Source organism: Rhinolophus sinicus, linkage group LG07 (assembly GCF_036562045.2).
Source record: "Rhinolophus sinicus isolate RSC01 linkage group LG07, ASM3656204v1, whole genome shotgun sequence".
Taxonomy (NCBI): domain Eukaryota; kingdom Metazoa; phylum Chordata; class Mammalia; order Chiroptera; family Rhinolophidae; genus Rhinolophus; species Rhinolophus sinicus.
In genome coordinates, this window is record NC_133757.1 from 80,591,132 (window position 1) to 80,613,675 (window position 22,544).

Genomic DNA, 22,544 nt, shown 5'->3' on the forward strand with positions numbered 1-22,544 from the left:
TACTCCTTCCTTCCCCTCTTGAGGGCAGGGCTGGGGGTGCCTCTTCTTTGGGGTGAGCGGTGGGCAACAATGGGCACTGGGAGTACTGGCGGAGTGAGGGGTCCATTTGTGATTGCCATCCACAAAAAGAAATCATAATTAGTCCTTCCCCCACTTTTTGCCATAAGAGCCTGGGCACCGGGGATGTGGACCCTGGGGTCTCCAGTTTCCAGTAGTGAAAAACCCATAGGGTATTGCCAGCCTGAGCCCTGGGGGGTCTTGTTAGTGACTGGGGGGCCCCTGGGACAGCAGCTCCAGGGACCCCTTGTATAACAGGACCCAGGTCCCCAGCCCCTCCTCTCTCAGGCAGTGAGCAGAGAGGGATGCAGGCGGGAACCTCCCTCGGCTATGGTGAGTGTGGATTCAGGGCCTTTGTCTAGCTGGAGAAGCTACACCAACCCACCCCCCAGCTCAAGTGTGGGTGAGCACATGGAGTGCAAAGTGAATGCACACACATGTGCCTTGCAAGCAGCAGGCACACACAGGCACGCACACACCCTGGAGCTTCGTGCGCATGAATGCACACTTACTCATATAGTCACCGGCAAGGACTCAAAGCTGGTAGGGAAGGGGATCCTGCTTTTGGGGGGGCTTCCGGATGAGAAGAAAGAGGAAAAAGAAAGACTCCAGACCTTAATCCCATGCGTTCCTCATCCCTCACCCTCACAGTGGGGGGGTGGCGTCAGTATGCCCCCCCCCCCCAGCTCAGCACCCACTGGCTACCACGACTTCTACCCCTAAGCAAGCAGCTGGCCTGGTGAGCTCTCCATGGGGGTAATTTTCATGGGGTCTAGCTATGCAAATATGGACAGTTGGGCTTGGCTGTCCTTACGAGTCCACTATGCGGATCTGAAAATGAGGGATGGGAAACAAGATATTCCGGAGTGACTGAACATTAAACCTCCACAAGCCCTTTCCTGACCATCCTAGGCTCTGCTTTTTCTTTTTCTGTACCACGTAGACAGTTTCACTTATGCAGTTATAGCATTCATTGCTTATTCTCGATTCACTTCCCTAGAACTTTCTGCTTCTCCAAGGCTGGGATGTCTTTCTGTTTAGTTCCCTGCTGTGTCCTCAGTGTCCAGAGAAGCACTGGGCATAGAACAGGTGCTCGGTGAATATGTGTAGAATGAAAGGTGGGCCTGCAAACTCGCAGCCCTGAAAGCACAGCCTCCAGAGCCAGACTCCTGGCTTCAAATCCTGGTACCACGACAGTAGAGTGTGAGCAGATTATTCTGTCTATGCCCTGCGTTCCCCGCAGTGCAAAGCAGAGAATAGCAATCATGCTCTTCCTGCAAGGAGTCTGAGACCAAAGCGTTCATAGCACTGCTCAGGGAATCTCACTGACTCTTATCTGTGAATTCACGGGATCGATCTCCACGTTCACAGATGAGGCTCAGAGGGGCAAAGCCAGCTGTCCAGGGTCATATCTGCCCCTAGTAGGTAAAAGCATCCACATTCAAATCCAGGCTTGTCTGATTCCAGAGCTCAACCTTTTGGTCCCTGCAGGTCACTGAAGGGCTATCTTGAGCACAGGATTTCTGCTCCGTGTCATAGGGATTTTTGTCCGGGAGCGACCTCCCTGTCGCTGAAGGCATGTAAGCAGAGGCTGAATAACTGTGGCAGAGAGTACGCCAGGTGCACGTTGAGGGGTTTCCTTTACAATTCCCTTCTTTAAGATGCCCAAGAAGGGCTGACTTATTCCTGGAGGTCATTTCCAGATCATTATGAAGGTATGTTCCTCAATGTGAGGAGTTAGAACATATTTCATTTGTTTGTTAATTTTAGACTTTAAATAGTCAGTTGTATGGTATGTAAGCCTTCATTCGAACCCTACAAATATTGGAGGTGGGCCTGGGTGTTCATTTCTTTCTTCTTCTTCTTTTTTTTTTTTAAATATTAAGGTATAATCGACATATACCATTAATTTCAGGTGTACAGGGGCGGCCGGTTAGCTCAGTTGGTTAGAGCACGGTGCTCTTAATATCAAGGTTGCCGGTTCGATCCCCACATGGGCCACTGTGAGCTCCACACCTAGATTGAAACAACTACTTGACTTGGAGCTGATGGGTCCTGGGAAAACACACTTAAATAAAAGTTTTTAAAAAATTTCAGGTGTATAACATAATGATTCGATATGTGTATATATTGCAAAATGATCACCACAGTAAGTCTAACATCCATCACCACACATAGTTACAAATTTTTTTCTTATGATGAGAACTTTTAAGATCTACTCTCTTAGCAACTTGAAAATATACACTACAGTATTTTAAACTATAGTCACCATGCTGTACATTATATTCCCAGGACTCATTTATTTTATTTTAATGATTTGTAAAAGCTAAGCATTTTCTTTGGGCCACAACTTTTTCTGATTTGTGGTTTGCCTGTAAGTTTGTTTCCATTTAACAATGTCTCGTGGTCTTCAGAAATTATATTTTTAAATAGTCATAGCCAAATACTTTTTTCTCCATGCAGGCTTCTAGGTATATTGTTTCTATCATTCTCCCTATGTAAGGGCTCTGATGTTCTCTCTGATATTGTTTAATTTGCAGTAAAAGGGCCTCTTTTAGACACATGCTCTGGGCAACTTTGCCCAGTGTGCCATTTCTTAGATAGCTTTCTTAAGCTGAGTATGAGATTCTTGGTTTTGGACTTTCATTTTACTTTGGTTTCTGAAGATTTCAAGTCAAGCATTGCTTTTTTTCATAGCATAAATCCCTCAGAGGACCTCACTGGAGTTTCCCTAAGATGAAGATTCTTTTAGTTTTACTTGTGCTAGATCAAGGGTTGCAAACTAGTCTGAGCGCCAAATCCTGCATCCTACCTGTTTTTGTAAATAAAGTTTTATTGAAGCACAGCCACGCACACTTGTTTATACATTGTCTGTGACTACTTTCACACTGGAATGGCAGAACTGAGCAGTCGCTACAGACACTGTACAGCCCATAGAGCCTAAAATATTTACCATCTGGCCCTTTACAGAAGAAGTATGCATCCCTGTGCTTGATCAACATGACTGCCTGCTTCCTGCATCCTGATTTTCTTTTCTTCATGAAAAAAAGGGCATCCCTCTCTCACATTGCTTCTGTTAAGTTCTCTGATGGTCCTGTCTTGTGTTATCTTTATAACCAGAATACCTTTGGACTCCACCAAGCACATTTTTGTTGTTTTTCCTCTATATAGCTTCAGAACTAACATCTAAAATTTATTTTCCCAGAATTAAAATTTCAGCAAACTTTCAAAACACTTAAACGATCATTCTCAATTTCTCTGGTCCCATTGCTGTGGATGAGTATTTTCAGGGCCATAGAGAGGCATTTATTTATCTTTGCTTTTTTATGTGTCACTGGCTTGCAGATTACCTCAAATGCCACTAGATGGTGCATAAACCATCTACTTGTGGTTTCATTGTGAGAGTCCTTGCCTCCTTGTCTCTGAGATGGTATTTGAGACTCTCCAGGCTCAATTGTTTATTTCTAAACAAATTAACTCTTGATAAGCAGGGAAAGATTGCATTAGGACCATTTCCTTTAAAACAGAGTCCCATGTTCCAAATGAGTGGAAAATACTCTCAGAAACATTCAAATATATATATATATATATATATATATATATATATATATATACACACACACACATATATATATATATATATATATTGGGAAATTGATTAATGGATTATAAAATGATAAAATATTGCCAATCCAGGCTTTCTATGAAGTCTCATAATTTGAATTAGAATGGCCAATCATTTCAGAGTGACTTTCCATTTAGTGAACACAGGTGTATCCATTAGGCACAGTGCCTGGGGCTCACAATACTATTAGGTTGGTGCAAACCTAATTGCGGTTTAAAAAGTTAAAAATAATTGCAAAAACCGCAATTACGTGTGCACCAACCTAATATGAAGGGGGCCCATGACGTTGTTTAAATTTCTTTTAAGATCAGAAGAAATAAAGGAACTTTTAAAAGTGAAGATTATATTCACCTTTACACCAGGTGAATATAATCTTCAGGGCTACAACTTTGCAAGCCTAAAATATAAAAATTTTAAGTTTTTATAAAATTGAAATAAATTTAGATAACAACAATGTTACAAGCTTTGCCTTTCTCGGGGATCTGGACTGTGGCAGACACTGTAACCTGGCCCCTGTTAATTCTTTCTCACCAGTGAGGCCTTGAATTCCCTGCACATGTGCCAAGTTGGAAGTGCTGGGAGATTCATTTTTCCTGGCAGAAACTCTCAAGCAATGACAAACAGGGGATTGATGGATAAACACCCTAGCTTCCTCACTGTCCCTCAGGGTTCCCCAGGTGGGATTAAATTCTGGTTGCCCACAGTGGGGATTTCCTTCTCTCTCTCCCTCCCCTTCTCTCCCACCCATGTTTTGGGAGATAACAGCCCCGATAAACTATTTGCTCTTGAATCCTTGCCTCAGGATCTGTTTCTAGGAGGCTCAAACTAAGGCACTGATGTTCTTACCATCTTTCCTACCCCAAATGTAGTTTCTATTCCTTACAGGTTCTTGTGATTTTCTTTTCTTTTTTAAAAATTGAAATGTATGGGACATATAAGCTTGTGTAAATTAGGTGTATGGTCTAACATGTTAATTTGATACATTTACATGTTGTAATGTAATTGCCATTGTAGCAATAATTAACACCTCTGTCCTGTCACAGAATTATCATTTCTTCTTTGTGGTGGGAATAATTATGATGTCGTCTCTTAGTAAGTTTGATGATTATAATACAATATCGTTGTCGATATTCACTCTACTGTGCATTAGCTCTCCAGACTTATTTATCTACTAGTTGCAAATTTGTACCCTTAAACAGCATCTCTCCTTTTTCCCCTCCCCCCAGCCCCTGGTAACCACCATTTTACTCTGTTTTTATGAGTGTGGCTCTTTTAGATTCCACTTATAAGTGAGAGCATATGGTATTTATCTTTCTCTGTCTGAATTATTTCACTTAACATAATGCCCTGAAAGTCCATCCCTGTTGTCGCAAATGGCAGGATTTCATTCTTTCTCATGGCTGAATAATATTCTATTGTATATATCACCACATTTCCTTTATCCAGTTATCTGTTGACAGGCACTTAGGTTGTTTCCATGTCTATGATTTTCTTGTTATCGAAGAGACTCTTGCTAGCTGGGTGACAGTAGGAAAAAAATGACGTCACTTCTGAGGCTCTTCTTTTTTTGTAAAACAAGGATGATTCTTTCATGCCACCGGTCCCCTTTGGGTAGCAGACTCTTAGTTTGCTCTGTTGCATTTACTCTGTCCTTTCCTCTCAGACTCCTGAAGAACAGTGGGAAAACGCCACCTGGCTAGTGACAGAGTTTGTGCTGGTGGGTTTCTCCAATCTCCCAGACCTGAGGACCATCCTCTTCACGCTGTTCCTGCTCATGTACCTGGTCACCCTCAGTGGCAATGTCACTATCATCACCATCATCCACGTGGATCAGATGCTTCACACGCCCATGTACCGCTTCCTGGCAGTGCTGTCCCTCTCTGAGACCTGCTACACGCTGGTCACCATCCCCAATATGCTGGTTCATCTGCTCATGGAGAGCCAGGCCATCTCCATTGCTGGCTGTCGGGCTCAGATGTTCTTCTTCCTGGGCCTGGGCTGCAGCCACTGCTTCCTCCTGACCCTGATGGGCTATGACCGCTATGTAGCCATCTGTTATCCCCTGCATTACGCGGTGGTCATGAGACCTACAGTCTGCCTTTGCCTGGGAGCCCTGGTTTTCTGCTCCGGGTTCTCCGTGGCCCTGATCGAGACCAGCATGATCTTCTCCTCGCCCTTCTGCAGCAGCAACCGTGTAGAGCACTTCTTCTGTGACATTGCCCCGGTCCTGAAGCTCAGCTGTGCTGAGAGTACAGGCAAAGCTCTGGCCATCTTCTTCCTGAGCATCCTTGTGGTGCTGGCCTCCTTTCTCCTCATCCTCCTCTCCTATGCCTTCATCGTGGCCGCCATCGTGAGGATCCCCTCGGCTGCTGGCCGCCACAAGGCCTTCTCCACCTGCGCGGCCCACATCACCGTGGTCATTGTGCATTTTGGCTGCGCCTCTGTCATCTACCTGCGGCCTGAGTCTGGAGGAAACCCCAGCCAGGACCGCCTGGTGGCTGTCTTCTACACGGTGGTGACGCCGCTGCTGAACCCGGTGGTGTACACGCTGCGCAACAAGGAGGTCAGGGTGGCTCTGAGAAGGACCCTGGCGCGAAGCTGCCGGAGTTTTAAATAAACACTTGCTTTACCTTCCTGCTCTAGCTTTTTCATGATCATGTTCCCGGCCTGACACTCAGTTTCCCCACCTGGAAAATCCGGGCCACACCGAGAACCTTAAATGAAATAGCATATGTAATAAGGTAATTAACGAATAATGTCTGATACCTAGCGTGAACTCCGTAGGTTGCCTTCTCCTTTTGTCTTGATCACCTTGACTTTGGGGGGAATGCAACATGGTCTGCAGTGCAGGATGGTCACCAGTGGAAGGTGCCACTGACGGCTCAACCTTGACAGACAATAAAGGGTAGTGATTTAATCAGCACTGAGCAGGGATTGATACTCGTTTCAGTATCCTTTTATTTTTGTCTCATTCAGAACTTTTCCCACGTTTTCTGAGGGATGGGGGCTGTTTGCCATCAACCCAAGGCTGCCTTTGTTTATTTTTCCTGTCAGAATCGCACGCTGAACTGCAGTTATTTTCATGATGATCCTCTAGCTCTCTTCCCTTTGGATCCTTTATGATCCAAGGTGTATGATGGGAGAAAAAAAAAGAAGGGGGAATTTAAAAACGTTATTGTGGTAAAACATATATAACATAAAATTTGCTAGCTGAACTTTTTCTTAGTGTACCATTCAGTGGCATTAATTACATTCACAGTTTTGTACAACCATCACCACCATCTATTTCCCAAACTTCTTTTCATCGTCCCAAACTGAAACTCTGTATCCATTAAGCAATGGCCCCCCATTTCCCACTCCTCCCAGTCTCTGGTAACCTCTAATTTACTTTCTGTTACTATAAATACGCCTATTCTCGATATTTCAAATAAATAAAATCATTTAATATATGTCCTTTTGTGCATGACTTATTTCACTTAGCATAATGTTTTGAAGATTCATCCATGTAGTAACATGTATCAGAACCTCATTCTTTTTGATGGCAGAATAATATCCCGTTGTATGGATATACATTTTGTTTATCCATTCACCTGTTAATGGACACTTGGTTTGTTTCCACCTGTTGGCTACCGTGAATAGTGCTGCTATGAACATTTCTGCATAAATATCTGTTTGAATCCCTGTTTCCAATCCCTTCGGGCATGTAGCTAGGAGTGGAATTGTTGGATCATAAGGTAATTCTTTGTTTAACTTTTTGAGGAATCACCAGATTGTTTTCCATAGTGGTGTATATTCCCAGCAGCAGTGTATGAGGGTTGAATGTTTCCACATCCTTGCCAATATTTGTTATTTTCCATTTTTTTAAATTATAGCCACCCTAAGAGATGCAAAGTGGTACCTCATTGTGGTTTAGTAGTTCACTTTTGTTGAATTAAACCCTGGTGATGGATTGAAATCATCCAAAGAATCTTCTCTGACCACAGTGGAATGACATGAGAAATCAGCAACAGAAAGAAAACCAGACAATTCACAAATATATGGCAGTTAAACAACACATTTTTAACCAATGGGTCAAAGAAGAAATTACAAGTTAGACTGGAAAATACTTTGAGATGAACAAAAATGAAATCATAGCATACCAAAACTTGTGAAATGCAGCAAAAGCAGTGTTCAGAGGGAAATTCATAGCTGTAAGTGCTTATATTAAAAAAAAAAAGAAAGATCCCAAATCAATAACTTAACTTTATACCTCAAGGAACTAAAAAAAAAGAGCAAGCTAAACACTGGTGATGGGGTTTCTGCCATGATATTTTTCAGGAAACTATGGTCTGTGCTTAATGTGCTGTACCTTCCATGTACCCTTTTCCATTCTGCTCTATGTCTCAGGAGAAACCTGTATGGACCACACTGATAGTTCTTTGCCCTTTGGCTTCTGGTTGTTTTTGGTCAATGGTAGGCACAGGCAGGAGATAGAAGACAGAAGGAGAGAAAGGTCAGTGTGTTGTTCTTCCCAATCTCTACCTGGTTGCCATAGATGGCTGTTAAGAAACCAGAGAAATGGCCCAGTGACTCAGGTGGTTGGCACGCAGCTCTCCTAACGCCAAGGTCCTGGTTTGATTCCCACATGGGCCAATGAGCTGCGCCCTCTACAGCTAAGATTGTGAACAATGGCTCTCCCCGGTGATGAGCTGCTGTGAGCACCTGGAGGTTGGCGTAAGCTGCCACAGGCTGCTGTGTGCTGCCGTGTGCTGCCAGGAGCGGCCAGTGACTAGTGTGAGTGGCCAGCAGCCAGCGTGAGCAGCTGGCAGCTGGTGAGAGCTGCCATGAGCTGCTGTGAGCGGCTGACGCATGACCTGCCACCGACTGCCTGGGGGGGCGGGGAGGGGGAGCACAAGGCTCATAACACCAGCATGGGCCAGGGAGCTGTGTCCTACAACTAGACTGAGAAACAATGGCTTGAACCGGAGTAGGGGGAGGGAGGAGGTGGAAAAAGGGGGAAAAAAAAAGAAAAAAGAGGGGCTGGCCAGTGGCTCAGGCGATTGGAGCTCCATGCTTCTAATGCCGAAGGCTGCCGGTTCGATTCCCACATGGCCAGTGGGCTCTCAACCACAGGTTGGAGGTTTGACTCCCGCAAGGGATGGTGGCCTGCGCCCCCTGCAACTAAGATTGAAAGGACAACAACTTGACTTGAAAAAAATCCTGGAAGTACACACTGTTCCCCAATAAAGTCCTGTTCCCCTTCCCTAATCAATCTTAAAGAAAAAAAAAATGGTAGGGAGAGCAGAGAGACAAGTCAGGTACCCTTTTAATTTGTAAATATATCCAAAGTTTAAAAACACCATGGGGAATTTTAGGAATCCCAGTAGTCAGTGAATGAGCTTCTAAATATTCATTACTTCTACAGGCTTCATATACATCCACTCAAACTGCTTCTCCAAGGGAGGGGGGCGTATATGAGAAGTTGTTAATTCTCCTTATGTTGGCTTTCTCTTTCTTAGCCTTTTTCTTTCCTATCTTCAATCACTTCTGTAACAGGACAAATATAAGTAGCTGGGAAGTGTTGAGCTCTGACAGTAAAGCAAAATTAGAGTTAAAGGCAAATGTTTATAACTAAGCATGTTTAAACACAAGCTAGGTTCAAAGAGCCAAATATTCTGCATTCCTGAGAAATCGCAATCAGTTTCTCATTCTGGTAAGTATTTCCACATTGCGTTTTGCTGCCACAAACTAAGTGGGTGTACATTTTTGAGCGCTGATCTATCTATCGTTAAAAGGTTTGAATTAGGAGACTGAAAGAAAACATTTTTTATCTATGAATTTTAAAAAAATTAAAAATGCATCCATGACAAAGGAGCCAGGTGTCACTTTCCTATGGGGGGTACTATATCCTATGGAGGGGGACCAATTTCCTATGGGGGGGTACGTTCTCATGGGGGTACTGTAAGGCCAAGTCAGTCCATTTCATTTCTTGTTCTTTAACAGATTCTGTGATGCCACTGTTGTCCTGCTCAGGTTCAGGAAGCTCATTCAGTGGCATCGCAATGTCCTCATAAGGTAGCTTATCTTCTCACCAAGCATCGTCAATCAAATCCAAGATCCTTCCATCTCTCTGTACCTCACTGAACATTCTCCTGAAGCTTTAATCTTGTCAAATCAGCACCCGACCCAGCGCAGCACCGGCGGCTGCTGGAGCCCCAAAGTAACTTCTTTAGCTCCAGTCATTGCATCCACATCCCAGGCTACAGGAAAGGGTGTGGGGCTCAAAAAAGCACAAAACCCCCTTCCTTTTAAGGGCTGTGGATGTGGTGGTCATCACATCCATTCATATCCCATACTTCCGGCAAACACTGATCTGCCCTCCCTCACTGTGGTTTTTTTTTTTTTTTTTACTTGGAGAATAACATATCAATGAAATCATATAGTATATAACCTTTTTTAGACTGGCTTCTTTCATTCAGCATAATTTTTTTTTTTTTAGCTTGTGGATAGAGAATACTCCCTCCTCCCAGTTTTATTGAGATATGATTGACATATAACACTGTATAAGTTTAAGGCGTACAACATAATGATTTGATTAATGTATATATTGCAAAATAATTGCCACAATAAATAGAGTTAACATGCATCACCTCACATAGTTACAAAGTTTTTTGTACCTTAAAAGTTCTCTTGTGATGAGAGATCCTGCATCTTAGCAGAATCTTAGCAACTTTCAAATATACAAACAGTATCGTTGACTATGGTCTCTATACTGTACATTACATCCCAGGACTTACTTATCTTACAACTGGAAGTTTGTACCTTTTGACCACCTTCACCCCCATCCACCCACTTCCTGCCTCTGGCAACCATAAATCTGTTCTCCGAGCATGATTATTTTACAATTCATCCAAGCTGTTGTGTGTTTCATTAGTTTGTATTTGTGGAGGAGGAAGGTTCCTCAAGGTTCTTTCAGTGGGTCTGATAATCAAATAGACATGAGATAGATTAGCAACAGAAAATGACCAAATTAACTACATACATTGGTATAGGAACCTCACATACATGAGAGTCAGAGACCCCACATGCATGAGAGGTTCAGAGACAGAAAGGGAAAATGAGGCATATATGACATTCTGAGCTAAGGATGAGGTAAGGCACCACGTGCCTTCAGAGGGGAGAAGGTAATTGCATGATGATAAGAACAGATGTTCGGTAATTAGAAGTTTGCCCTACCCCATAGATAGGCCCAAAAATGTTATTTCTGATAATCTCTTATTACGGGCAAGGCTAGTAATTCAAATTATTCTAGGTAGTTAAAAGGGGTAGGGCAGAAGTTTTTCCTGAGCCTCTGGGTCTTGGTTGCTTTTAGATCAAAACAATTTGCATACCACAGAGGCACATCTTGGGGTGACTCCTTCTGAATCCCTACACATTATATTGCTGAGTAGTGTTCCATGGGATGGATGGATCACAGTTTGTTTAACTATTCACTTATGGAAGGATATTTTGGTTTTTCCAGTTTTTGGCTATTACAGATAAGGCCCCTAAAAACAATCATATGCAGGTTTTGTGTGCTTGGGCTGTTCAAAATCCTCTCTGGCTTCCCAACTCACTTAGAATAAAACCCGAGGAAAGCACAAGGGGATTGGGTGGGCCCCAAACACTGCACCCTGTGAGAGGCCTGGGGAAGCCATACGGTTGAAATGCAATACCCATTCTTGAGGTGCTCCCAGTCTGGGGGCCCAGGGAACGACTGAGTTCACATTCTGCGTCTTTCACTTACAAGCTGTGTGACCTTAGGCAAGTTCCTTAGCCTCTCTGTGTTTTAGCTTCCTTATCTGTAAAATGGGATAATGATAGTACAGCTCCTTTACAGGGTTGTTGTGAGGATTAAATGAGTTAATATGTCAAAAGTGCGTGGACCAGCCCCTTGCACATTGTAGGTGCTTGACAAAAAATAATGATCACTGTTTTATTATTGGCTCTTGGAGTTTAATTGGGCCTAGAAGTCCTTTTCATGAAGTTTGCATTTTATCCTGTTAATTGTAGGCAGGGAGAGTGGGATGAGGGACAGAAGCGAGAGGGGACCCATTTGAAGACCGTTGGAATAATCCACAACAGCTCTCAGAGAGTGGCGGGTAAGAGATTGTTTGGAGTGTGTTCAAGAGGGAATAGGAGGAGGGCATAGGGAGAGAGGAAGTGCAGATAAATCATTGGAGGAATTTTGCTAAAGAGAGGAGCAAAGGACAGAAACAGGTAGAGAATGTGGGGCCAACAGAGGAGTTTTTTGTTTTTTTTTTAATGGATGAAATTAAAACATAGGAATGATTCAGTAGAAGATAAAATTAACGATGGGGTGGAATTCTCAGAGGAAAATCCCAAAAGTTGACAAGGAACGGGAGCCAGTGTAAAAATGGCAGGATTTGTCTTGGACAGAAGTAGGGCCCTTGGTACCAGAATTACTTCCCCTTTACTGATAGGGAGATCACTATCATGAGGCCAGACGACTGAAATACGGTGGAACGCGTGGGTTGGAACCAGGGACCATTGGGCTCCGGAGCATCCACTACCCAGCACTTGGACCAGAGAAACCCCAAGAGGTAGGGCCAACAGCGGAGGCGGGGCCTCTGCCTTAGCAGTAGCTTTACGGTAAACTAGTAGGCGGGACCTGACGCTAGAGCGGGGGCGGGGCTAACTTGGGATCAGGCCCTCGGATGGTGGACTCTGCGGAGTCCACCTCCGGCCAACGTGAAGGGGCGTACGGCCCATCTGGCGTGGAAAGAGGTAAAGGCTCGGAAGGCCTGGAACTAGGGCCTGCAATGTGGGGCCAATGGAAGGCCGCCTAACGTAGTACCGAGAGGGTCTTGGCAAAGAACGGACGCCGGTGGGCGTGGCCTCCTATAGAGAAGGGCGTAAGGCTAACAATGCGAGCCAGTGAAAGGCGAGGGAAGGCGGGGCCTGTGCATGCGGCGGCCAGTAGAGAAATAGCTCTTAGAGGAAGGAGGTGCCTGTATCCCGGAGTATAGCTCCTGCTCTGCGCACGCGCGACGGGCGTCCGGACTGGGGGACACGACCGTGCGCCTGGGTCATGTGACACGAAGGGCGCTGAATTCCTCTGGAGTCAGCGCCATTTCTTTTAGGTGAAGGTTGAAGTGCCCCGGGGATCGGAGGGACATCCTGATGCAATTTAGTCTTTATCTGCGGCCTGGAGTCAGGGTCAGGCTCGGGTTCCGGCTCTCACTCGGGGGCGGAGCCTAGCTTGAGAGGGTCGTGCACGCCAACCTGGGGGCGTGGCATCATCGGTCTAGGTGACGTAGACGTGGTGGGGGCTCATCACTGGGGTGAGATTTAGGACCTTAGTGTAAAAGAGGCGGGGCTTCCCGCCTATCCACTGAGAAGCCGGTAAGTGGGAAAATAACTATTTTGAGGCCGTTGTGGTCGCAATGACCTGTGGTCGCCTAGTTTGGGTGGTGATAGTGACGTAAGAGGGGAGCGTTGCGGGAGGGCATGGTCTGGTCCCCCGAGAGGCGTGACCTAGCTCCTGGGAGGCGTGGCCTGGTCTTAAGGGCGCCTGGTCTCGGCCCAAGCCTATCAGCGTAAAGGGTGTGGCCACGCAGAAACTCCGGAGAAGAGGGCGTGCCTTCTCCCTGGTACTGTATCTTCGCGTTCAGGCACTGGAACTGCCCCTTCTCCTTTAGGTACCACCTCATGGAGATCCCCGCGGCCGCCGCCCCTGCCGGGAGCTTCTTCACCCCCTTACTCCTGGTCTGCGGGACGTTAGTGGCTGCTGTGCTGTGCGCCGCGCACCGCCTGGGGCTCTTCTATCGCTTGTTGCACAAGGTGCGGGGGCACAGATGGGAGGCGGGCTGGGGGGCAGTAAAGGAGGAACGAGGTCCGGGTGCGAGGGACTGGTCGGGAGATTTTCTTAACAGGGCCCTGCCCCCATTGCCAAGCTGCACCTGAGGACTTGGACTTTGGCTAGTAACAGATAATCGGGAAGCTGCACTGCCAGGCACTCAGTACTCTGCCCACCTCTTTCCCCAGGGGCCGAGCCCTTTTCACAAAACAATGCTCCCTGAATACCCTGGGATCGGTGTTGTGGAGGCAGGCTCCAGAGGATGTGTCCGTGACAGTTTTGTGACAGTTACTCTGCTTTAGAGGGATTTTCTCATATACCCAACATGTCCCTGAATAGATGCGCTTGTTTCTGTCTGCATTTTCCGCAGAGGAAACTGAGGCTCAGAAAGATAGTGTAGTAGCTTGCTTTAGATAACGTATTTGGGGAAGACCTGACCCCATAAACCTGGCTCTGAGCTGTGTGGCTCCTCTCTCAGAAATTTATCCCTTCCCTAGATCCCTTTCTCAATCTTTCCTCTCCTAGCCTGGAGCAGACTTGACCCTTTCCCAATTCTTTCTCTCCTAGTCAGAAACAACACCACTTGCTTTGAGGACTTGTGGAGATTTAAGGCAAAGTGTCGGCCTCTGAAGTGCTAGGCTGTGTCTAAGCTGGAGCTAGGAGGCCATACACATGCCAGGCACTTGGTGGCTGGCAGCCTGTCAACTGGGCTTGGCCCAGTGAGTGGGAGGGAGCCTGGTAGGTCATCTTTAGCAGTCAGGCTGCCAGGCCCTGATGCTGGAGGACAGGCAGTTCTGGAGTCACAGCTGATGACCTGTGCCTCCTGCTCTTGACCAAGCACCCCTGGATTCTGTAGCTCCACCTTCCCCCTCCTTTCTCCCTAATTGCCCACCATCCCCAGGTGGGCAATGTAACAGAGTGGGGTGCTTAACAGTATTGGTCCCATGGGACTTCGAATCTTGCTTGGGCAAGTCGTGGTCCCTTAGTTGTAAAAGGATAAATAGTTGACCCTTGATGAGCCTGGATCCACTTATACATGGATATTTTTCAGTAAATACAGTAAATATATTTTCCTTATGATTTTCTTGATAACATCACATAACATGCAAAATACATGTTAATCAACTGTTTATATTATCAGTAAGTCTTCCGGTGAACAGACTATTAGTAGTTGTTTTTGGGCAGTCAAAAGTTATATGTGAATTTTCGACTGCGCAGGGGTTAGCCTCCCTAAGCCCTGTGTTGTTCAAGGGTCAACTGTAATGACAAGAGGATGTGGTAGGATGGTATGTGCTGCTCTGGGCCTCTTGTATGACATGTGCCTTCCCCAGCCCTCTGACTCTGCTCCGGGGGTTGCCCTTGTCCCCACCTGCCCTGGCACCCTTGCCCTGGCCCTTGACAGTCTTGCTCCTCCTCCTTCATGGGCCCAGGTGGACAAGACAAGCGTCAGGCACGGTGGGGAGAGCGTGGCAGCCGTGCTGAGGGCCCATGGTGTGCGGTTCCTCTTCACACTGGTCGGTGGGCACATTTCCCCACTGCTGGTGGCCTGCGAGAAGCTGGGCATCCGTGTGGTGGACACGCGCCACGAAGTCACGGCTGTGTTTGCTGCTGACGCTGTGGCTCGCCTGACTGGTGAGGGCAGAGTGGAGAGGGCTGGGGGCTGGTGAGGCTGGGATGGGGGAGGGGCTCTTTGGGGATAGGGGTTTTTCGGGGATGGCTGGAAGGATGGGCATGGCTGCAGAGACTGACAGGGTTTGTGTTCCAGGGACAGTGGGCGTGGTGGCGGTGACGGCAGGTCCCGGCCTCACTAACACAGTGACAGCAGTGAAGAATGCCCAGATAGCCCAGTCCCCAGTCCTGCTTCTGGGTGGGGCTGCCAGTACTCTGCTGCAGGTACCTTATTCTCGGGGGGCAGAGAGGCTCCAGGGGTGCTCAAAGGGCTCACATGGTAACTTCCCTGGACCTCTCTCCACCAGAAACGGGGTGCACTCCAGGCCATTGATCAGATGTCCTTGTTCCGGCCACTCTGCAAGTTCTGTGCTTCCGTGCGGAGGGTACGGGACATCATGCCCACCCTGAGGGCTGCAATGGCTGCTGCTCAGTCAGGCACACCTGGTAGGTGGTAGGGGGCTGGGCAGTGGTCTGTCCCTAGGGCCTGGGGGCTAGGGAGGCACAGCTCAGCATCTTCCCTGTCCCCACAGGTCCAGTGTTTGTGGAGCTACCCATTGACGTGCTATACCCCTACTTCATGGTTCAGAAGGAGATGGTGCCAGCCAAGCCGCCCAAAGACCTCATGGGTCGAGTGGTCTCCTGGTGAGTAACCCCATTCCCACCATGCACTCCCCTTTTCCCTGCTCTCTCCTGTAGCCTTCTGGCAGCACCCATCCCTTTTTTGCCTCATTCATTGATTTGCATATCCACTGAGAGGAGCCCACCATAGGAAGAGCATTCTAGGTGGCTGGAATAGCATATACAAAGGTCCTGAGGCATGAACGAATTTGGTAGGGTGGGAAAGCAAGGTGGCCTATGTGGCACAGCAGGTGAGCAAAGAGGACAGGGGCAGGGGCTGGTCTCAGGGCAGCCAGCAGGGCCCATTGGGAGTACGTGTGGTTTTGTTTTTAATCTGAGATCCACTGAGAAGCATTGTAGCGCCTTAAGCAGAGGTGTGGGATACGCTGACTCAGGTTTTTGGTACCTTCCCTTTGGCTGCTGCTGGAAAATGGACTGTGCGGTTGGGTGGAAGCTGGGAAGCCACGGAGGAGGTGTGGCGGTCCCCGGATGAGAAGCGATAGTGGCCTGGATCTGGGTCGTGGCTGTGGGATGTAGAGATGTGGCTGGATCACATTGGGTGCCTGGAGAAGGGAACAGAGGGTCCCTGCAGGCCCATGACATGGGCACAACTCACTCTGGGGCTTTGAGTGGCAAGTGGCCAGGAGCTTGGAGAGAGCAGTGCAGCGGGGCTGGCCTGGGCCAAGCCTGAGGTTTTTCCTGGAAGAGCTATGAGTTTGACGGGTGCTTCCTTCAGTTGAGCGGATAGAAAGGGATCCAGGTCGGGGCACAGTGCGAGCGGAGATATGCAAAAGGGTCTGCTTTTGGTCACCACTGAGATGCGCCTGGCCGAAACAGCACAGGACGGAGAATTGATTCTCCTCCTCCTCCTCGTCCTCCCTCTCATCCCTTCCCTTGGCCTGTCCTTGTCCCTCCTCCTTCCGGGTCTTCTCCATGTATTTAGCTAGTGCCACTGTCTCAGGTACCAGGACGGGCATGGGCAACATCAGTGAACGAGACAGATAGGTCCCTGCATCCTGGGCATGTGAGATGCGCTCCGAGGGCCACTGAGCCATTTTACTCAGTGTCTTTTATAACAACACTTTGAGTTAACATGATAAGGTATTATTATGGAATGACTTATACAAAGTCATCCAGCTTGTTAATGGCACACGAGGACTCAGCCTGGAGGAGCCTTCCGCGCTTTACCCAAAGAGCTATGTGCCATCTAATGAATGACAGGAAAGTCCAGAGAGATGGTTTTGAATCCCTGGACTGCTGCTAATTAGCTGTGTTACCTTGAGCAAATGTTAAACCTTCCCCCCCCCCCCATTTTTATTGCGATATAATTGACAGACAGTGCTGTGTAAGTTTAATGTGCACAGCATAATGATTTGGCTCATATTGTGATGTTACCTGCTTGACTTCGGCCTCCTCATCTGTAAAATGGGTGAACGTTGCTTGCTTTTTCTCTCTAGACTAAGATTTTTGTGGAGAATAAATGAGGTCGTTTTGATAATGCACATGCTGACGTTTAAAAGAATTAACCATCATTTTCTTAAATAAGAATAGGATTGAATCCAGTGTCGTGTCAGGTGTAAGGCAAGGGTAGGGAACCTTCCTTTAACATGGTTAGGCAACCAGAACGAGAGAGGCATTCAGGGGTTCTAATGCGTAAGAAGTGGTTGGTAGCCTTGTCTGGGAGGCAGAATTTTTAAGCAGTTTTGTTCTGTGACCGGACAGCCTCTTTGCTCCCTGGACTCCCAACCCCCCACCCGCTCCATTCTTCTCCTCTCTCTCGGGCTTCCCTCCTCAGCCCCTTGCAAGGCTGGCCCTTCCCTTGCCTTTTTTTTCCAGTTGGGGTTCCGATGGTTCCATTCTGGGCCTCTTCTCATTCTCTGCAGTTTTGACTTTTCCTTCAAAGAGAAACGAAACTTCCAGTTCCAGCTGCTCCCTTCCAGTGCCTACATGTCTGTTTCTGTCTGGATTGAGTGTTCCTGGAGGGCAGAGCTGAGCAGGATTTGTCTGTGTGTCTCCAAAGCCCTCAGGGAAAGTCAGGGCCCTGTGACCCAATGAGTGGAGACAGAGAAGGGGATGCTGGAAGCCAGAGAAAGAGACAAGCTTACTAATGATGTTCCTAGCTCCCATTGATGGAGGCTTTTGCAGAGTGCTTTATATCCTGAATGGACAGATCACGGAACCTTGGGAGGGAGGTTCCCTTTTACATTTTACAGAGAAGGATGCTCAGAACGGCTATGTCACTTGACCAAAGTCACATAGCTAGGAAGTGGCAAAGCCATGTCTGCCTGACCTTGCAGCTGTTGCCCTGATCCTGGCACTCCACTCCTGTGTCACTTGTTTCTGAGGGTCTGTGTCGGGTTGTGGTGGTCACCAGCAGCTTCCAAGGAGAAGTAGGCCACTACAGACTCGACCGCTGGGGCTTATCTGTCCCTGGGCCATTGCTCCACCACCCCTGTGCCTATTCCACTCTCTTCCTGGCCCCTCTTTTCTTCCAGCTCCTGGAACCCCAGTAATGAATCCTGGTAACCACCCCTTCCTCTCATCTTTGCAGGTACTTAACGAATTACCTGGCCAACCTCTTTGCAGGAGCCTGGGAGCCTCAGCCCGAGGGGCCCCTGCCTCTGGATATCCCCCAGGCATCCCCTCAGCAGGTGAATTGCCTCTCTTCCCTGGCGGAGGTCCTCACCTGGCAGGATGGCCTCTCCCTGAGTCAGTATTGGGGCCTTGATCTTCAGGGACCAATGGTGGCTCAGGGTCGGCTCTTTGGGCTCCATCTCACCCCAGGTTCAACGTTGTGTGGAGGTCCTGAGCCGGGCCAAAAGGCCCCTTATGGTGCTGGGGAGCCAGGCCCTGCTGCCCCCAACACCCACCGACAAGCTTCGGTGAGAAGCCTCAGTCCTGCTTTTACTATGCATTCCTGTTCCCTGGTCCCCTGGTGCCCTTTCCTCACTCACTTCTGTTCTACTTGGACCCAAAGGGCTGCTGTGGAGTCCCTCGGTGTCCCCTGCTTCCTGGGCGGGATGGCACGGGGCCTGCTGGGCCGCGGCCACCCCCTCCACATCCGGGAGAACCGCAGCACTGCCCTGAAGAAGGCAGATGTCATCCTCCTGGCAGGTGGGCCTCAGTTTCCTCCTTCCCCTCCTCTCCCCCCCCCAGGACATCCCTCAGCCTGTAACCCTGCCCCTCCTAGTCTGGTACTCGTTGGCACCCCACCCTCATAATCACCCACTTTCTTACCCCTGGCCCCACCCCTTCCCCTTTCAAGGGTTTTGAACAACCCTCAACTTGAAATTCACGTGAACTCTTGCCAGGTTGCAGTTGTGTGCTGTGACCCAGCTTTGTGCAAAGGAGGACACTGCCCTACACAGTATTTGCGTTTGTGTGCATTATATAGCATTTATGGCACGTGCACATACATTTTTACATAAAATGCTTTGAAGCCTGCCAAGCACATAATAGTTGTATCAGTTAGCTATTGTTGTGTAATAACCATTCCTAAACTCAGTGGCTTAAAATGCACATATTTTTCGAGACCCAGGAACAGGTGAGATGGTAGATCTGGTTTTGGCAGGTCTCATTCCGGAGTCTGCAGTCGGGGAGGTGGGAGGGCAGCCGTGCGGATCCAGGCGGGGCTGGCTCAGATACCTGGGGGTTGGCTGGCTGTAGCTGGGCTGCAGTGGCCTCAGCTGGGATTCTGAGTTCTCTCACTTTCCCTGCCTCCATGTTCCTCCTTGCCCAGCAGGCGGCCTGGGCTGGTTAACTTGGCGGAGGATGAGAAATACGCAGGGCTGGAGGGGCAAGGTTATTAGAAAGAGAGTGGGAGCTGCAAGGCTCCTGGAAGCATGGTCTCAGGAATGCGTGCCAGCACTCCGGACATGTTCTGCTGGCCAGACCACGTTCTCAGGTCAGCCCAGTTTCAAGCGCTGGAGAGCTGCAAAGTCATTGCAGGTGGCACGGATCCAGGGAAAGGTGAAGAACAGGGGGACGCTTTTACATCTAGTGTGCCACGATGGACTAAGTAAGGTAGTGGGCACCCCCCCAGGACACTTGCCCTCCATCCACTGTCTCCCTGTCCTCCACCCCAGGAATTGTGTGTGACTTCCGCCTGTCCTATGGCCGGGTCCTCAGCCGTAGAAGCAAGATCATCATTGTCAACCGTAACCGGAAAGAGATGTTGATCAACTCAGACATGTTCTGGAAGCCCCAGGAGGCCGTGCAGGGTGAGCCCCCAGTGCCACCCCCCGCCCCACGCGTGCTCATCCTGGGCCTTCTCCTGCCTCTGCAGCAGCTGAAAGAGGCCGTCCTGCCAGACTCTGCCCCAGAGGGCTCCCTGTTGGCCAGAGACAAGTATTTGGCTCTCAGACTGGTGGGTGCTTCTGGATGAACAAATGGTGGGTGTGCGCCAGAGGGAAACCCTGGGAGTGTGCATGCGATCATGTCACCTAGCTGCAAACCTTCCCACACTGTCCACTGCTGTCAGGACGGAGAGTTCACTCCTTGGCCCCTGAGGCCTCTGTCATCCTGTCATAACCCCTTCACTCCCTTTCCATGGTCATTCTGTGCCCTGCTTTGCCCATCGTTCTAGGATGTTGACTTCCCTCAGTGTAGGTGACAGGCAACTCGTGTCAGACAGAGAAATGGCACCGTTGCATTTGTGTTTGGGAAGGTCCACTGTGGTAGCTGATGAGCAGCGAGTTGGAGGGGCCCGGGTGGTGGCAAGGGGCCTGTTATACAGGGTCAAGATGGAAATGACAGGCCTGAGGCAGGGATGGACAGGGAGAAGAAACTCAACTTCTCTGAGGCTCTAAGCTATCATTTCTGAATGGAAATGATGAAATCACCTGCTCATTTATTCATTCCACACGCACTCTGTGTGTCTGGGTTGTAGAGACGAGCTTCATGGATGGAGGTGTTTGTAGTGATGTGTTTCAGGGCAGAATTGTTGGGACTGCATGCTCTGGGGTTTGACGGGGAGGCAGGTGACGAGGTCGGCTTGGGTTTCTAATCTGCTCCCTAAACCTTGCCCACCTTCTCACCCTGGTTGCCCTAACCTGGTTCCGACAGGCTCTGGGGGTGTGTTTTGCCCGTTTTTGCCCTAGGAGTGCCTTTGTCCTGCCTCATTGCCTCCTGCTCCAGGGCTGCTGTTGGCTTCCTCCTGTCTTTGGGCCTCTGGTGCTGGAAGGGCAGGACGAGGCCACCTCTCTGCAGCTGTGCCCTCTTCCTTCCTCAGGAGACGTGGGCTCCTTCGTGGTGAAGCTGGTGGAGGGCCTTCAGGGCCAGACGTGGGCCTCAGATTGGGCAGAGGAGCTTCACCAAGCCGACCGGCAGAAGGAGCAGTCCTTTCGGTGGGGCCTGATGGAGTGGATGTGGGGGTGGGGGGTTCTGGGCAGGCTCTGCTGATCTGCACTGCTCCGTTTCAGGGAGAAGGCAGAGATGCCTGTAGCCCAGCACCTGAACCCGGTGCGGGTGCTGCAGCTGGTGGAGGAAACTCTGCCTGACAACTCGATTCTGGTGGTGGATGGCGGGGACTTCGTGGGCACTGCTGCCCACCTGGTGCAGCCCCGTGGCCCCCTGCGCTGGCTCGATCCTGGTAAGGAAAGGCCTACGCCCGGGGCAGCTTGCACCAGCCAGTACCCTTCACAGCCACCTACTTTTGGTTCTCCTAGGGGCCTTTGGGACACTGGGGGTTGGTGCAGGATTTGCACTTGGGGCCAAACTGTGCCGGCCCGATGCTGAGGTGAGTCGGGACACTGGAGGCAGGAGGCTTGCTGCTTTTTGGGCCGTGAACCACCCCATTCACTCCCTGTCCCACCTCAGGTCTGGTGCCTGTTTGGAGATGGAGCTTTTGGGTACAGCCTCATCGAATTTGACACCTTCGTCAGACACAAGGTGACCGGGCTGCCCCAGGGAAAGCCTGGGATTCTGGGAGATGTCATCAGGGCTGGGCTCGGGGAGACGTTGCTTCTGTCTGGCCGAGGTCCTGTCTCTGCCCTCTGGCTGGCCGAGCCTGGGCGCTGAACGCTGCAGCCTGGCTTCATCCTTCCCCGCAGGTCCCAGTGATGGCCTTGATAGGAAATGATGCTGGCTGGACCCAGATTTCTCGGGAGCAGGTGTCCTGTCTGGGCAGCAATGTGGCCTGTGGCCTGGCCTACACTGGTGAGGGACTCGGGCAGGGTGGGTAGGAGGGAAGCTATTTCTGGCCCAGCTGGGTGTGTGTTTCTCTCTTGGGCTGACTGCATGGTGGGCTGGGCCCCTGCCACCATCTGACTTGACCTGCCCTTTTAGATTATCACAAGGCAGCCATGGGTCTGGGGGCCCAGGGTTTGCTGCTCTCACGGGAGAATGAGGATCAGGTGGTGAAGGTGCTACGTGATGCCCAGCAGCGGTGCCAAGAGGGCCACCCCGTCGTGGTTAACATCCTCATTGGAAGGACGGACTTCCGCGATGGCTCCATTGCCATGTAGGGCCTCATGGGCGCTATCCCTGGACTATGCCTAGCTGGCCTGGAGTCTTATCCTTGCCCGCCCTAGGCCTATCCCATGAGGCCCAATGATCCTACAACCTTCCTGATGACAGGGAGGGGCGGGGGGGGGGGGTGAGAGCTCAGAGGCCCCCTGGCAGTGCTAGAGAGCCCTTGGGTCTTTTTTTCTGCGGGCCCAGTTGTGCCCTTTCTCCCCTCTTTTACACACTGAATAAACCACCTCTGGTCCATGTGGGCCCAAGTACTCATTCCAG

The 22,544-nt window shown here is 49.3% G+C and overlaps 2 protein-coding genes and 1 pseudogene across 5 annotated transcripts; 2 read left to right on the plus strand and 1 right to left on the minus strand.

Moving 5' to 3' along the window:
• Nucleotides 1-387: 387 nt before the first annotated feature.
• On the plus strand, nt 388-7,086 carry LOC109449962 (olfactory receptor 10T2). Its single transcript, XM_074338714.1, has 3 exons — nt 388-460; nt 744-796; nt 5,346-7,086. Exons 1-3 carry the CDS (start codon nt 388-390, stop codon nt 6,297-6,299), a joined length of 1,080 nt encoding a protein of 359 aa, XP_074194815.1. The 3' UTR covers nt 6,300-7,086.
• Nucleotides 7,087-9,563: 2,477 nt separating this feature from the next.
• On the minus strand, nt 9,564-9,809 carry LOC109449961 (anaphase-promoting complex subunit 13; annotated as a pseudogene).
• Nucleotides 9,810-12,341: 2,532 nt separating this feature from the next.
• On the plus strand, nt 12,342-22,538 carry ILVBL (ilvB acetolactate synthase like). Of its 4 annotated transcripts, none has more exons than XM_019736905.2 (16): nt 12,342-12,448; nt 13,363-13,504; nt 14,951-15,152; nt 15,286-15,413; nt 15,497-15,635; nt 15,722-15,833; nt 18,361-18,460; nt 18,594-18,691; nt 18,787-18,923; nt 19,895-20,029; nt 21,040-21,154; nt 21,230-21,399; nt 21,476-21,546; nt 21,627-21,698; nt 21,860-21,965; nt 22,095-22,538. In XM_019736905.2, the coding sequence occupies exons 2-16, from the start codon at nt 13,373-13,375 to the stop codon at nt 22,271-22,273; spliced, it is 1,896 nt and encodes a 631-aa protein (XP_019592464.1). In that variant the 5' UTR covers nt 12,342-12,448; nt 13,363-13,372; the 3' UTR covers nt 22,274-22,538. The 4 variants fall into 4 exon arrangements, with proteins under 4 accessions (XP_019592464.1, XP_019592465.1, XP_019592463.1 ...); XM_019736906.2 differs by lacking the exon at nt 12,342-12,448 and adding an exon at nt 12,649-12,804; XM_019736904.2 differs by lacking the exon at nt 12,342-12,448 and adding an exon at nt 12,757-13,066.
• Nucleotides 22,539-22,544: the final 6 nt, after the last annotated feature.